We start from the raw sequence: 14,162 nt of genomic DNA, 5'->3' as shown, positions 1-14,162 counted from the left end.
GGTGGCCGCTTCACGATACTGGCGACCCTCGGATAACAGCATCAGGCGCCTTAGCACCTGCCGTGGGCTGGTGAAACCTTCGCGGCCATCCCGCGGTGGTGCACGAATCCGTTCACGGCTGTCCGCCATTGTACGCGCAGTTCCGCTGACGGATTATTACACTCACTCACTCACTCACACTTCACAGTTTTCACCGACAAAACTTCTGCACACTGCTTCTACGCCGATCTTGATCGTTTTCCGCACACACTAAACTCACCCTGTATGTGTGTCTGTGATGTTTAAACGATGTGTTACATCCGAAAACTCCTCAACGGTGACGGCGACGACGATGAAGCGCTCGAAGAGAGTTGCATCGAGGTGAAGGTTACCGGCAATGTCCTAATCACGATCGCGCACGCACCGCTCACTAGCGACACGCACTGTGCGTGAAGAAAGGAATTCTCACGACGCCACACCACACGAGATAACGGTCATATTCTTCACGAACCGCGCCCCCACGGGTGGGACGGAGAAGTTATGCTAACGAATCCCGTCCCGCTCGGCCAATGTTACGTCACTTGTGCACACCGACCGATGACCGTGGTTCGGGATGGTTCACTTTATTCGCGTAATGTCTTTGAAACCGCAAAGCCGCAGAGAGCTCCACCCAGCGAGTGGCCTACGACGACGACAGCGACAACGATGACGACGTTACCGTAATCCGCGCACACTAACGCACCGGCGTTTGGTGGTCCAACATGTCATCAACACAGATTTCGGTCGCTGGCTTAGGGTGGTTCCACCTAACCGCCCCTCAGTCGTCTAGCCACAGTCGGTCAGTTTTCCCGAGTTGGTCGGAAAATCGATTCGCCCCACGAGCTACGGTCATACCTTGTGGCCGTCTTTGCGGTCGTCGCGACGTTGTTTTTGAATTGTTTCTGCTTTGGATTTCAGCTGCTCGATTACGACCCCGAGACAGGCTAATGTTTCCGGGCACGCGGCCAAGCTCGGACGATGCACTGGAATGGGTAAGAAGACAAGAGAAGACGCGATTAGAAGTTGAACTGTGCAGAAGGTGAACTGTGTTATGGGACACGATGGGGGCGTGATGGGCGTGGATCAAACTCACGCCCATCTCTTGCGCCTTTTGTTGGTTCATCCGCGCAGAAACTGTGGCACGCGATGCGCGATACAATTGCTAATAACAGTTTAGACCGGCACGAAAGCGCACTGGAGTTACGGGTTGCCTGTCCGCGGACAACCTACTTCACTGAATTCGGTTAGTAAACTCTTCCCGGGGAGTTTACGATTACATGAAGGGGAATGGCAGACGACAGTTGAGTAACTTCTTCTATGATGTGATCTCCGTTTGTAGGACACCTTCTGCAAACAACATTCGATTGGGAACTCCGGAGCAGACGTTCTTTACGTCCAAAGTGCCAACTGCAAAGTGACGATCGAGGAGTCATCGAATGCGGCATGTGTCGCAATTCGATACGCACCATTTGAGTCACAATCCGCAACAGCAAAGCACAGCTTCACAGAAACACCTTCGTCACAGTAAAACGTGGTCACCGACTGGGTTAATCGGACATTATTAGGCCCTCTCCCCGTTGACCATACATTCAACAATCGACAAGCTCGCAAAGAATGTCGTCGGTGGACGCACGATCAATCGTGCGCCCGTGATCGGTCCACATGCTGTCAATGAGTGGCACGACGGTGGAAAGATCTGGTAGAACGATCTCGTCGCCGGAGACGCGATCTTGGACCAGTTCCCATCCGTACACCTAACGAGGCACGCGCACCCGCTAAGCAACCAATGGGTCCATCCACTTCTGCGGCTCCTTAATTAAATTGTTCGCAATTACCTCAATATCGCGGCGGGGTTCGCTCCGCCGTCGAAGGTGCAAAGCCAGTCAACAAGAGAAACTTGCCGTTGTACAACCTACCCGCAGATGGTACCGAGTTTTGTCCCATTTCTAGTAAGCCATGCAGCAGGATTAAGCGGCAGAGAATGGTGGTGGCTCACCATGGGAACCGCAGTAGGCTGGGTGTCTGCGGGAACAGCCAAAGAACGAGGGACAGAATAATACAATAATGATAATGTGCGTTACGCTCACATTATGGCACCGAGGAGTGGGACAAGCGAGGTCTAGTCAATCGATCACCGCCATGCGCAAACATCATAAATGTAGCCTAACCGCTACGATGCGCTATGTGCCGTTCCCGGGGTAAAGTGGAGCATATGACTCAACCAGATTGAGATGATTGAGCGGCACCTAGTGTAGTGATACAGATCGCAGATACCTCCGGGAGAAGATCGCTTCTCAGCGGCAAGCCCTCTATACCTGCAGCGATCTATACATTGAACAACATCAATTGTCGCTCAAGTGCGCACTGCAGGTGTGTCTGAGAACAGGAACAGAAGCGATCCCTCCTACATTCACTCCATTGTACTAGCTTTCACGGTGGCACGAGGAATGGCTTTGCTAAACTCCCAATCGGCATCCCAATGGACCTTTCTTTCGCGTGTGTAGGCGAGCTAAAGCGGAGTTGGTAGCAAACATATGATTTGATTATGCAATAGCAGCCGCATCCCCGATGAAGAAGCTGTACCCCATCTTCTCGCGGCTTGAAGCAAATTAACTCCCTCCATTTCCTGGCCCAGCATAGTGGACCCAGCACCGTACCACACGAGGGTAGCAGCATCTTTGATGGGGTATTTCACGGTGATTACCTAGCACCGCACATGGCAATTACTATTACTACCGCGGAAAACAGTGATCGGTGTGGTATGGCGGAAAGGACATACCAGAAGATTCGCTTGAAACCATTCGCATGGGAAAAGCAACGGGACAGGTTATGGCGTCAATTGGAGGAGGGTTGCTTATGGAACCGGGAATCAAATGAAAGAACACTAATCTGTCGTCCACCTGGTGATCATCTCGGTACCGTATTGATCACCAGGAAAATGTGTGTCGCTTGATCTTCCCGATGCTGAAATAAAAGTCTTTTGGGTATTGCAGAACATCGAGCCAAAGGTAGAATTCTGTCGAGTAGGATAAAAAAGGAATTTGATGACCTAAATACGGGCCGTGATGTCCTCATGTTACAAATCATCGGATTACTTTTGCATTATATTGTTGGATTCTAGACATTCCTCAACTAGTTGAAAGTTGATGTTAGAAATCAGACATCAAAGTTATAATCCAGTTCTAAGGATATTAATCATCAATCAGCTATCGAGTGGCGCCTCTACGATAAAGTCTTGTGAGTGATTTAAAAAACAATATCTTACTGAAATATAAATCACTTCGGTTGTATTACAAAAAACCGACAATAAAATACATCAAATTGTAGATCAGTAGCACAATATTCCAATTCCGCCATTCAGAGTACAGTATTCGTGCATTTTCCTTTACCTATTTGTAGCTACATACAAGGTCCATTTGTAGAAGCTTTTTCAAAAGAAATGCGGTACAAAAAAGAAAATTGATATTAACAAGATCCATTTGCGGCTAATCTGCCCATTAGATAGGCCACCACCTCGTATGCTGCCATACATTAACCACCGCTCACACACACACAGCTGCGTTGGTGCAAAATATTTTCCCCCAGAAACATTACCTAGCTATTCATTAATGAAACGGCAGGTAGGAAGAGGAAGGTGCACCAGAGACGCCATTAAGAGACCCCAATTGCCCCCCCCCCCCCCCCCCCCCCCCGTTCGGGATGACCCACAAAGCCCGTGAACTGGTATCACAGATTTTGTTTTCCGCAATTTCCATGTTTTCCATCCTTCCGTCCATTCACCCGAGACCGGGGCACACCGAGAGGGGCTTCCGGGCCGCACCGCAGCTATCACCTTACGCTCCCTCCAGTAGCCGCATTCCCACCGAAATTGATCCGCCTTCATTAGCATTCAGCAATGGCCAGTCCACCAGCACTGCCAGTGTGCGATCATCATCAGCGCGATTATGCGGCGCGATCTCGCGAGCTTCGCAACAGCAGATGATGGGAATAGGGTCCATGTGCAGAGACCCCATAAGGATGCTCCTCGCGGCGTGATTGATTTACGCATCCAATAAATCTATCACTCACGCTTGTCCAGCGCAGATTCGGATGTTTATGGAACTCGCGCGCGGGCGCCCGAGTTTGGAATGCTACTTTCGCGCCCCTCTCCTCCTAATCCACCTTCTCATCATTCATCTTCGGAAGCTCAGCAACATCTTCAGGCCTCATCGTTTATGGTGTAATGGCGGTGATTGATTTTTGGCCCCCGGCTTGGCCACGCCACGCCTTCCTCAGTTCCGCCTGCCCAAATGTGTAAATGAGTGTGCGAAAAATGGAAATGAACTTTGCGATCGCAGCAGCGAAACCAACGGTGAAACGATACCCCCGTACGAAAAGCTTGGCCGATCGGTGGGGTGGGCCGATGCATCAAGGGAGATCAAGCGATTTACAAAATAGCCACACGGCACGGCCAAGTAATTAGCTAAGTGTTACGTTTTGCGCTGGCCCAGAGTCTATTGCCGAGTAATTATGATGCAACCGATGATGAGATGAAGATTCCCTTCGCGTCATTCGCGGCCCACTTTGGTCTCATGCGGTCGGGCCAAGGAAAATTGGACACATTGGATTTACATCCAAACGCTCCAATCGATCGCACGTCGTCGGCGGCGGTGATGGCGCTCCAATGGACCGTGGGGTCGAGGACTTCTAGAGTGACGCGCACGCCATCACGATCACCGGACCCTTACGCCGTACGAGGCGCCAGAGGCGAGGACAACAGCAGGGTTCACATTGTGCAACACGTGGCCTGTTGCTGGCAAATGGGCTGCGATACATTAAGATACATTTTACCACCCCTAGTGTGTGTGTGTGTGGTAGTGGTTCGTGATCGCCAAAAGATCGCCGAACTCACGCATGGCGCCTTGCGCGATCGGATCGCGTGAAATCTGGCAACATCTGGATCCACATAATTACTCCAATGAGTCGCTGGACCGTGCGCGCTGGACCTTAGACCATTGCCGGTGGTTCGCGAAACGATCGCGAATGAGTCATCTTCGAGCGGCCTGTTTTTGTATTTAAGCTGCACCAGAATAGTAACCAGATGACCAGTCAGTTAGTCATCTTGGGCAGGAAACAGAAGGAAAGCAGAAGATGGTTGATCGTTGCTCTAGGTACAACGATCTTTCGGTAGAAATGGTTCTCCGTTATCGATGGGCTGGTTGGTGGGATGTGCTGCCAGGAAGTGGATTGTAATGAGATTTGTTCTTCTCAGCCCCTAGACCCAGCCCTTGATTGACAGCCTCCCTAGAACGTCCGAGGTTCTTGACGCCCGGGCACAATCTGTGGAAATTGCTGAGATCGTCTCGGATCTTTTCCCGGCAACTATCCCATTTCCATTCTCTGTTTCCCTTCTCCATTACCACACTCCAGTTCCGTTCCAGTTGGTCGGCCGTTGCCATATGTTCGTTACGGCGCGTAGCCGTCTTGTTTCGTTCACGCGATTAAGCTGCCGGATCAATAGCGGATGGAATTTCGCCACCCAACGAGCGAGAAGCCCGTGGAGGCCATCAATACGAGGCGCGGCGATGTGTTTTCCATCCAACCGAGAAAAACTCGTCCGGAGAATTCCAACCATTTCGACGCTTCTCTAGGTGCAGCGTTTTAAGGTGGATTAGAAAGATAAAAAAGCAGATCCTCCCGCCTCGAGCATTTGTTTAAAACTGGTCATTCACTCTTTCAACGCTTTCTCGAGTGTTCCTGACGAAAACATGAAAGCAGAACACAACACGTCGTCTGTATCTCGAAGCGCCTACTGTGATGCCACAAACTCACCCAACCGTAATCGCGTTGATGAGCGGCATAACCACAGCACTCGGTACTGGCTGGCTGGCTGGCTGGCTGGCTGGATGGATGGATTGACATCCAGCTATTCCCTCGACCTCCAGCTCCGGTGATATCACGCCGCCATTAGCCTTTTACCACTACTTCTACTTTGCTGCCATCCGTCGAAAGACCGCCACAAAGGTGTTTGGTGCGTAATGTAACTGCTTCAGAGACCCGGTCCGGCATCCTCTCGTCTTCATTGTTTCATCGTTTCAACCGCAGACACTTGTTCGACTCAAAACACAACAAAACTTCAATTCTCTCGCTCTCTCTCCAACTCTTCCTTGATGTTCTAACCAGCAGCAGCAGCAGCAGCAGCCACATCATTGTTCTTGGTACGGGAACATCCCACGGTAAGGGGCTGCTAATGGGCACGCCAACAACCAGCAGCACCCTGGCACACGGTGCACACGTCGGAGACACAGTATAGTGGAGCACCAGCACCAGCAGCTGCTGCTGCTTTTCCGGCCGGTGACCAAAATTTTGGTGTCATTGTCCGATTGACGTGTGCCGGTGCCATCATTAGCGCGGTTCACTGTGCTGGCTCTGTGAGGTTCACCGTTTCAGCGGCTAATTTGATGCAAAAATCATGCCGCCGCCCGGGTTGCTGCGATCAACTTGGGACCGTTCTTCAGCCCCGCTTTTTATGGTTCTTGTTTTGGGGCAGAACAGTGATACTCCCATTCCCAGAACACTAATCTTTCAAATACTCACAATCGCGCGAAGGATCGCGCGCTTTGGCGGCCACCGAAGCGACTGTTGTTGCCAGCGACCGACCGACACCGTTGAGCAATGGTGAGCAATGTTCCGTTTGCTAGCTAGGGCTAATAAAATGTAACGCCGCTCGCCGCTCAAAATGACAACCTTTCCGGTGGGAGGTTTTCTCAACAACAAAACACCACCACCACAACCTGCCCAATTGCCGGGGATGGCCCGGGGTTGGCAAGGCAGCAACACGAGCAGACGGAGGACGGGGAGACGATGGAAAATCAATTTCATCTATTGCAGCAATTTCCATGCACCCACGGTTGATTGAACACGTGATCGTGCCAGATTCGTGCGATGCGGTTTAGTTTGGTCGCGGAGAAGGGGGCGAGGTGGTCACCACCAACTGCACACACACACACACACCAGCTGAACACTTTCGTTAGGTGGAAGGCCATGCCACGCTACTATCACCTACCCTGCGAGAAAAGTGTCGCAGAAAATTACGCAAATTTCCATTCCATTGCTCCAACGGGGGAATTCCGAAAACAAAAAAAAAAACGCAGCGGCCATCGAATTGGAAAAAGGTGATCGCTTCGGTTTTGACGACTATAAAAGACTAATGGCAGTGCAGGGCTTAGGTACAGTACTACCGTCGACCGCAAACCGTTCAGGGGTTTCGGGGTTTTGTGTAGGGAGTGTTTGTGAATTTGCCTTAGGATTGCGTTTCGTGAAAGATGGTGCACAAGACGACACTGTGCGTGCTGGTGATGGTCGGCTGCGTGGCACTGCTGGTGCAGGCCCGGCCCCACGGCAAGGAATGGAAGCACGGCGGTGGCAAGGATCACCACTCGGAGGAGCATTCGTCGCACGGCGAGAAGGGCGAGAAGGGCTACAAGCACAAGGAGGAGCACGACGAGGGCAAGAAGGGTCACCACGATAAGGAGGGCCACAAGAAGGAGTACCACGACGAGGGTGGACACAAGAAGAAGCACCACGACGAGGGCGGTTATCATCACGAGAGCAAGAAGGGCGAGAAGGGCGAGAAGGGGCACAAGTTCGAGGAGAGCGGCCACTTCAAGAAGGGACACTCGACGAAGGGACATCACGAGATCCACAAGAAGGACGAGTTCAAGAAGGAGAAGAAGTTCTTCGACGAGGATCACGATGAGGCGTTCGATGAGAAGCATGGCGATTTCCACGAGGAGCATGGTTACAAGAAGGGTGGCAGCGAGAAGGGTGGACACAAGAAGGGTGGCCATCATCACGATCATTATGGCAAGAAGGGCCACAAGAAGAAGGGCTCGCACCATCATGACCACAAGGCCCACAAGGACGAGCACGGACATGAGAAGCACTGGAGTCACAAGGAGGACTTTGGCAAGAAGGGTGGCAGTGATCATCACAAGAAGTGGGGCCACAAGAAGGGTGGTCACTAGGGGGCAGGGGCCAGGGCCGGTTCGGGCAGACAGGGGTAAGGGTTAGCCAATTCGCGACATAACCGATCGCGGCGATCACTTTAGCGCAAATAAAAAAAAACACACACACACAAAGTTCCTTCATTCATATCCTCGCAGGACATCATCTTAAGTGATCGTATCCTTTCACTTAGTCCTAGAGTTCTCTCCATGTTCAAGCACCCGTCGAAACAACGTTTAAGTACACTTTGGACATGTTTACCGAATTAATCGCCCAATAGACGCTCGTGAGTGGTACGAGAAGAAAGGTGAAATGAGCCGCAAACATGCTTCGTTTGGCGTTACACTCACCTGCTCGTTTCCACCTGTTGGAGAGTTGATCGCTCGACAAACGACTTCACTTTGAAATGTTTATCTTGACTTAAGGACTGCACTCGAGCGCACTGTTTGCCCATTCACTTGATGCTTCCACTCGATCGATCGTTACTTGCTCCCCACAAAACAATGGCGAGTTTTCAACAGCAACAACAATTACGGTGATGTACTTCGTCTCTGCTTGCTTCTTCAATCTTTCTTATCAAACAAACTGAAGACAACACACTCAACGCCATGCACAGACAGACAGACAGACAGAACCACAGGATACACACTTTTGGGGTTGATTCCTGGAATGCCGTCTTCTGGTGGTCTTGAATCACCCTTTTTTCACATCACATTCGCACCGGACCTGAATGACGCGTCCCATCGGTCACTAAGATTGATTTGAATTTATCGCCGAGCGTATGTGTGTTTCACCGCACGATCACGATTGCACCATCGTCGTACCACTGAACGGTTGTTGCGACCGGCTTTTCCATTTTTCCACCAAACCAAACCAAAACCATCACGTTCCGCCACGGCCACACGCCGGCCACAATGGCTGGAAGTCACAACAATATCAACAGCAGCAACTACAAGAGTAGCAGCAGCACGATCTACAACTGACACCACCGGTTGGTGCTGATTATGGTGCTCTGTTGCCGTAATACCATCCGTGGCGTCGTTCCACCTTTGCAGTTTTCCAACCCAACCCAACACACTAAAAACCACACCTGTCGGCTTCAGTTCAACGATGCGAAGCGGCGGCGGTGTCGTCGTCGTCTTCGTCGTTGTGATCGTACCGCGTCAAGAAAGCGACTGACTCCGTGAACCGTTCACGATCACCGTCACTGCAGGACTGGTCTCAGGTTTTGCGGTGGCCCGGGAAGATGAACGCCATACGCCGCTCGATCGCGGCATCCTATCGCGTGGAGCAGACGATGTGCGTGTGTTTGTTTGGATGATGGAAGACGATCCGCTCAGCAAAATGGGGGGACCACTGCTCGCGCTCGCTGACGCTGACGCCGCAGCCTCTGAGTCTGGGAGAGCCCCAGCAGAGAGCGAAAGAAAGTAGTGCCTCGCAGCCACCCGGGAGTCGCCGGGCCGGGAGAAATTGAACCGCGTAGAGCAGCAACAACATAGCAAGAAGGCAATACGATACGCTGAGAACAGGTTGGTGTCTCTGGAATCCGAATAGACGGGGCATGCCGGAGAAGACCGGCGGTGGTCACCTCCCAACGGCCCCAGCGTACCCCAGGTGACATCAATTTCGGGAATTTCGCTTTAGAGACGTCGATTGTTTCGATTGTGCTACGATCCGGACGAGGAAGAAGAAGCGAGTCGCGGGTCGCGGGTGCACATAACTACCAATCACATTGTTGTTTGTGTCGTACATCGATTGTGTTTGTTGTTTGTGGGGAGGTGAAGATGTTCGAAGGGGGACAGTTTCAATCATTTGCATCTCCATCCATCGATGGCTGCATGGTGGACAGCAGTTGGAGTTGGTCATCTTCAATGTAGGATAATTAGAAATCCAAATAAAACCCTATCATCTAGCACGGGCTGATCGAGCCCTCGATTAACCAGCCGGCATCATCCACTACTGCTGCTGCTGCTGCTGCTGCTGACACTTTCTATTCCAGCTGTCCAGCGGTTGGAATTCCCGATATTCCGATGAGTGGGAATTATCGTTTAATCGCTTCTCTGGATCTGGATCAGGGTGAAGATGCCGATCGGAATACAATTCCAGTTCCAGGCTGGCGGAACCTAGCATTAAGATTGGCCCACGATCGTTGTACTGAGATGGCCCGATCGCGTCAAAAGCTTTACTCTGCAAGCTAGCTCTGTTAAGTAATTGTTGTCACATTAGGGTTAAAGCGATAGTTTACCGCGCTGCTTCAGCTCCAGCTCAATCCCTGCCATGCGTGCAGCAGCCATTGTGTCACGCGAACGATCACACTTAACGGCCAAGAGGCCAACGGCTACAGTGTGTCTCACGCGATGATTGTCGAGGGCTTGAAGGAGCCCAACCCGGTTATGATCCACTAAAGCCGATTCGATCGTCAGGGAACAGTAGCCCAGTGCGTGATCGAGGATGATGATAATGATGATGATGATGATGCGTTCCATCTGGAGCAAAACTTATTAATAGAGATTATTAGCATCTCAAATTGCGTCAATTGTATCGCTGACCATTGGCTGGCCGTACCCATTAGGAGCGCTTCCCCGACAATCTTCGTCCCTACTCCTCGTATTATCCCAATGGCGACGACGGAATAACGACGATTAAAAGCACATAACCTGTGGGCGCAAACCGTCGAATCCGCGTAGACTAACAGCTCAATACAATCGTACGGCGTGCTGCCTCGCTGATAAACATCACGTTGAAACATTAATTACTGTGTACGATTGCGTTCGCTAGAGATGGAACTGAAGAGAGCGAGCAGCAGGGAACGTCACCCCTTTCCTGTCTTTGGTGGGAACGTCATGACGACGCTCAAACGGAAGCTTCGTGGTTGATGTTATGAAAACAAAACAAACGCCCTTCTAACCGTTCCTGTAAACGAAGAATACCTTCCCAAACCGAAAACTAACGCGAACGCACATTTTAATATCCATTATGTACCCCGCGAGAGCGTCCCCCCGAAAAAAAAACCCCCGAAGTACCAGGGCGGTCGCACACGGTAACGGCTTAATTTAAATGGGAACTTAAAGACGCCACGAATTAGGCGTAGTAGTGGCAAGCTCCACCGTGGTCACTTCCTGCTCAGTTCAGCTCAAGCCCTAACCGACCCGGGGTAAAACACATGTTTCGGACCACGGGGATTGCGTTCACTTTTGCCGGGAACGGGAAGCAATGTGTCCGCCTGATTACGTCGGTAGTAGCGTCTGCCTCGGTCCGAAAGCCTCGGGATGTGGCTCGGTGAGATTTTAATTGAATTTTCTAGCTTCCTGAGATTTCCGGAGAGCCTGTGTCCGGTAGTGGCCGGACCGCAGTAGACGTATACATGCGATAGGGCTTTGGATACCGGTCGGGCACCACTCCGGCTCCGACACGATAATCTGGGTCGACCCTAATTTCCCTAATTTCGTCAACCAGCAACACTAGCGACGTAGTAACGGTGCGCTGGAGTCGCGAGCTACGGATTTACGACTGACTGCGAGCAAGATTTATGTATTTCCCAGAATCCCTCCCTCATTATCAAGGTCTTTAGATCAGGGCGGAGAATAGAAGACAATCTGGCGACAAACTCCAAGATCTGGTAAGTCGAAAACGATGCATTTTTAACCGACATTTTTTTTTTCGATCGAGCTGTTCCAGTGACCCTTTTCTTCGGGCCCTGGGCCCTATCGATCCTATATACTCTTGCTCTCGCCCTCTCGCTTTATGATTGCACGTGGAAAGGGCCAAGGTCCCAAAAAAGGGAAAAGCTTCGTCCATCATCCATCACCGGTTCACCTGGTGATAATGAATTGGTATATCGGTAGCAAAGGCAGGATGCAGCGGTCGATGGATGGATCGATCGAGTCGACGCATACGATTCCGTTTCTCAAACTGCGGCCGCTGCCGCTGTTGCTGTGCACAAGCCAACCACGAAACGACGAAACTGCATGCCGGTGAGCAGGCAAAACGGCAAGTTTGGCAAAAGGAGTAAAGTGAAAATTGCGAAAAAAGAGAGTTTTATGCCCGGAGGCGTTAATGGCGATGGTGATACGGAGCGCCCTTTTTTCCCATTTCGCCGTTCTACGCCGTTGCATATGCACAAATGCGGCCACCATGTTTTTCGGCGGTCATGCGGAGAGTCAGTTAATTCCGTTTTAACTTCACCGATCGAGGTCCATAACGGCTGACAAATGATTGGTAGTAGTGGGGACATAATGACCGAAAGAAGAAGGAAAGTTGCCCGGCGTGCATATCGAGCTCTGCGTGGTGGTTAGCTGTGTTGTGCATGCTGTCCGAAGATCAATTTATTCTGTTTCGTTTCGAGAAAACTTCCAATGATCATCGAAAAGTCACAAAACATTGTCTCGGATTGAGCAAAAGGGTAAAGTGAAGTGAGATCGCAGCTGCATTTTATTTAAATTTATAATCTTGAAAACGATTTCTTTTACTTAAACCGGTTATCGTTAAACACGCGTATTTCCAGTCGTCCCGGTGGAGGAGTTCTCAAAACCAAATCACCACACAACACAACGCTATCCGCTGGAGGAGGAGTGCAGGTTGTGCAATAGGATGCCAACCGTGCCAGCGGCACGACAACTGCAACTCCTAAAACAAACAAACAAAACCGAAAAGATTAATGTTCAGAGCGGGCGCGTGAGCGAACGAGCAAGCATCAACATCAGTGGCCCCAACCCAGTGGCCCCAACCCAGTGGCCCATCCTCCATCCCATCACAATGGAACGGACGGATGATAGTGTATCTGAAAAGAAGAGAGGCTTCCCATACGCATCGCCGATTATTGGAACTCGGAACGGTCGGTCAACTTTCAATTTTACCATCCATTGGGCCAGTCGGTGGTGGCACCCCACGACGCATTCCGGCTAGCAAGACACACCTTCAGGTGATTTGTCCACCCGTTTTGTTGGTTAATGGGCGCTTTCTTCGAAAATCGCATTCCAATTCAAGCGGAAAGTCGACACTTTACGCCGACCGATCGGGAACGATTCGATCGATCGGTTAGCAGCATATGATGCACCCCGACTCTTGACCTCTCGTGATCATCTTAGTGTGTGCGCCCAAAAGGCCCACCTTCTTCCAGGCGCGCGATAAAAACAAATAATTGTAGCTAATTTATTCCCGAGTCCCGGGCAATGCAGGAGATTGGTTTTCCAATCCACCACCACCCCGAAACGCGACCTCGGGGACCTCGGGTGTGGAGACATTTTGATTGAATCACCGCTCATCGCTCAACGGTATATGCAAATAGCTTCCCCAGCGGCGCCCTTTTCTACCATCACCATGTGGGAAAGTTAATGAAATATGTGCGACGGGACGGGCGGAGTATCGGCACGGACTGACTGGCCACCACCACCACCAGCACCACCGCAAACGGGCCGCCTAATAATGGGAAACTGATTACGAAAGCATACATCGGCATCGCGTGGAACGATGCTGGATGCGCAGCATAACCGCGAAAAGGGTCTTAGCCTACGGAAGAAGGAAGCCACCAATACTGGGCATCACTCCGCTCCGCAGTCTGCTGCCCCCCCCCCCCCCCCCCCCCCCGCCCAGTTTCATCACCACTACTCGTCGTCGTAGTCGTCGTCGTCGTCGTGATCGTGTGATCTTCTATGGCACGATCGGCTAACATCGGCCGCGGTTGCATGCTGCATGCAGAAGACGTAGACGAAGATGATGATGATGAGGATGATGCTGGGTGATGATGCATTGAGTAATCGACACTTTGGTCGCGGTACCGATAAGGACCGAAGGTATGAAGGTACCGCGCAATCACCGCCGGAACGCGATGGCCTTTGGAGCACAAATATTGAACAATTTTCTCCACCAATTGTCTCGCGTGATCTTCGATCGAATCATGGAACCATCGGCCGTAATTCTCGACGGCAACCGCAGCCCCGGGACCACATGCCACATGCCCAGACGGGCATCTGTTGTGTGTGTGGTTACGACGGATTCGTTCGTTCCGTTCCAAATGCCAATGCTTCGCCGACCACACCGACAGACACGGATGGTCGTGCCACTTCCATTCCGAATTCCATTCCGCCTTCTCGTGTCCTCGTCAAAACAAGATCCCCCCCCCCTCCCGCCCGGAATGCTCGTCTGAATGGCTGCGCATC

The 14,162-nt window shown here is 51.3% G+C and overlaps 2 protein-coding genes across 2 annotated transcripts in view; one reads left to right on the top strand and one right to left on the bottom strand.

Annotated features, from left to right (window-relative positions):
* The window catches only part of LOC125951878 (uncharacterized), a 4,566-nt gene extending 4,381 nt beyond the window's left edge, over positions 1 to 185 (bottom strand). Inside the window, exon 1 of the mRNA XM_049680998.1 lies at positions 1 to 185. This exon is cut by the window's left edge and continues 116 nt beyond it. Coding sequence (XP_049536955.1) covers positions 1 to 129 — 129 coding nt within the window. The 5' untranslated portion in view covers positions 130 to 185.
* Positions 186 to 7,322: 7,137 nt separating this feature from the next.
* On the top strand, positions 7,323 to 8,024 carry LOC125959278 (putative eggshell protein). Its single transcript, XM_049692092.1, has one exon. It carries the CDS (start codon positions 7,323 to 7,325, stop codon positions 8,022 to 8,024), a length of 702 nt encoding a protein of 233 aa, XP_049548049.1.
* Positions 8,025 to 14,162: the final 6,138 nt, after the last annotated feature.

This window comes from Anopheles darlingi, chromosome 2, assembly GCF_943734745.1.
Source record: "Anopheles darlingi chromosome 2, idAnoDarlMG_H_01, whole genome shotgun sequence".
Taxonomy (NCBI): Eukaryota; Metazoa; Arthropoda; class Insecta; order Diptera; family Culicidae; genus Anopheles; species Anopheles darlingi.
The sequence above is the reverse complement of the archived record's forward strand: the minus strand, read 5'-3'. Positions and strand labels throughout refer to the sequence as shown.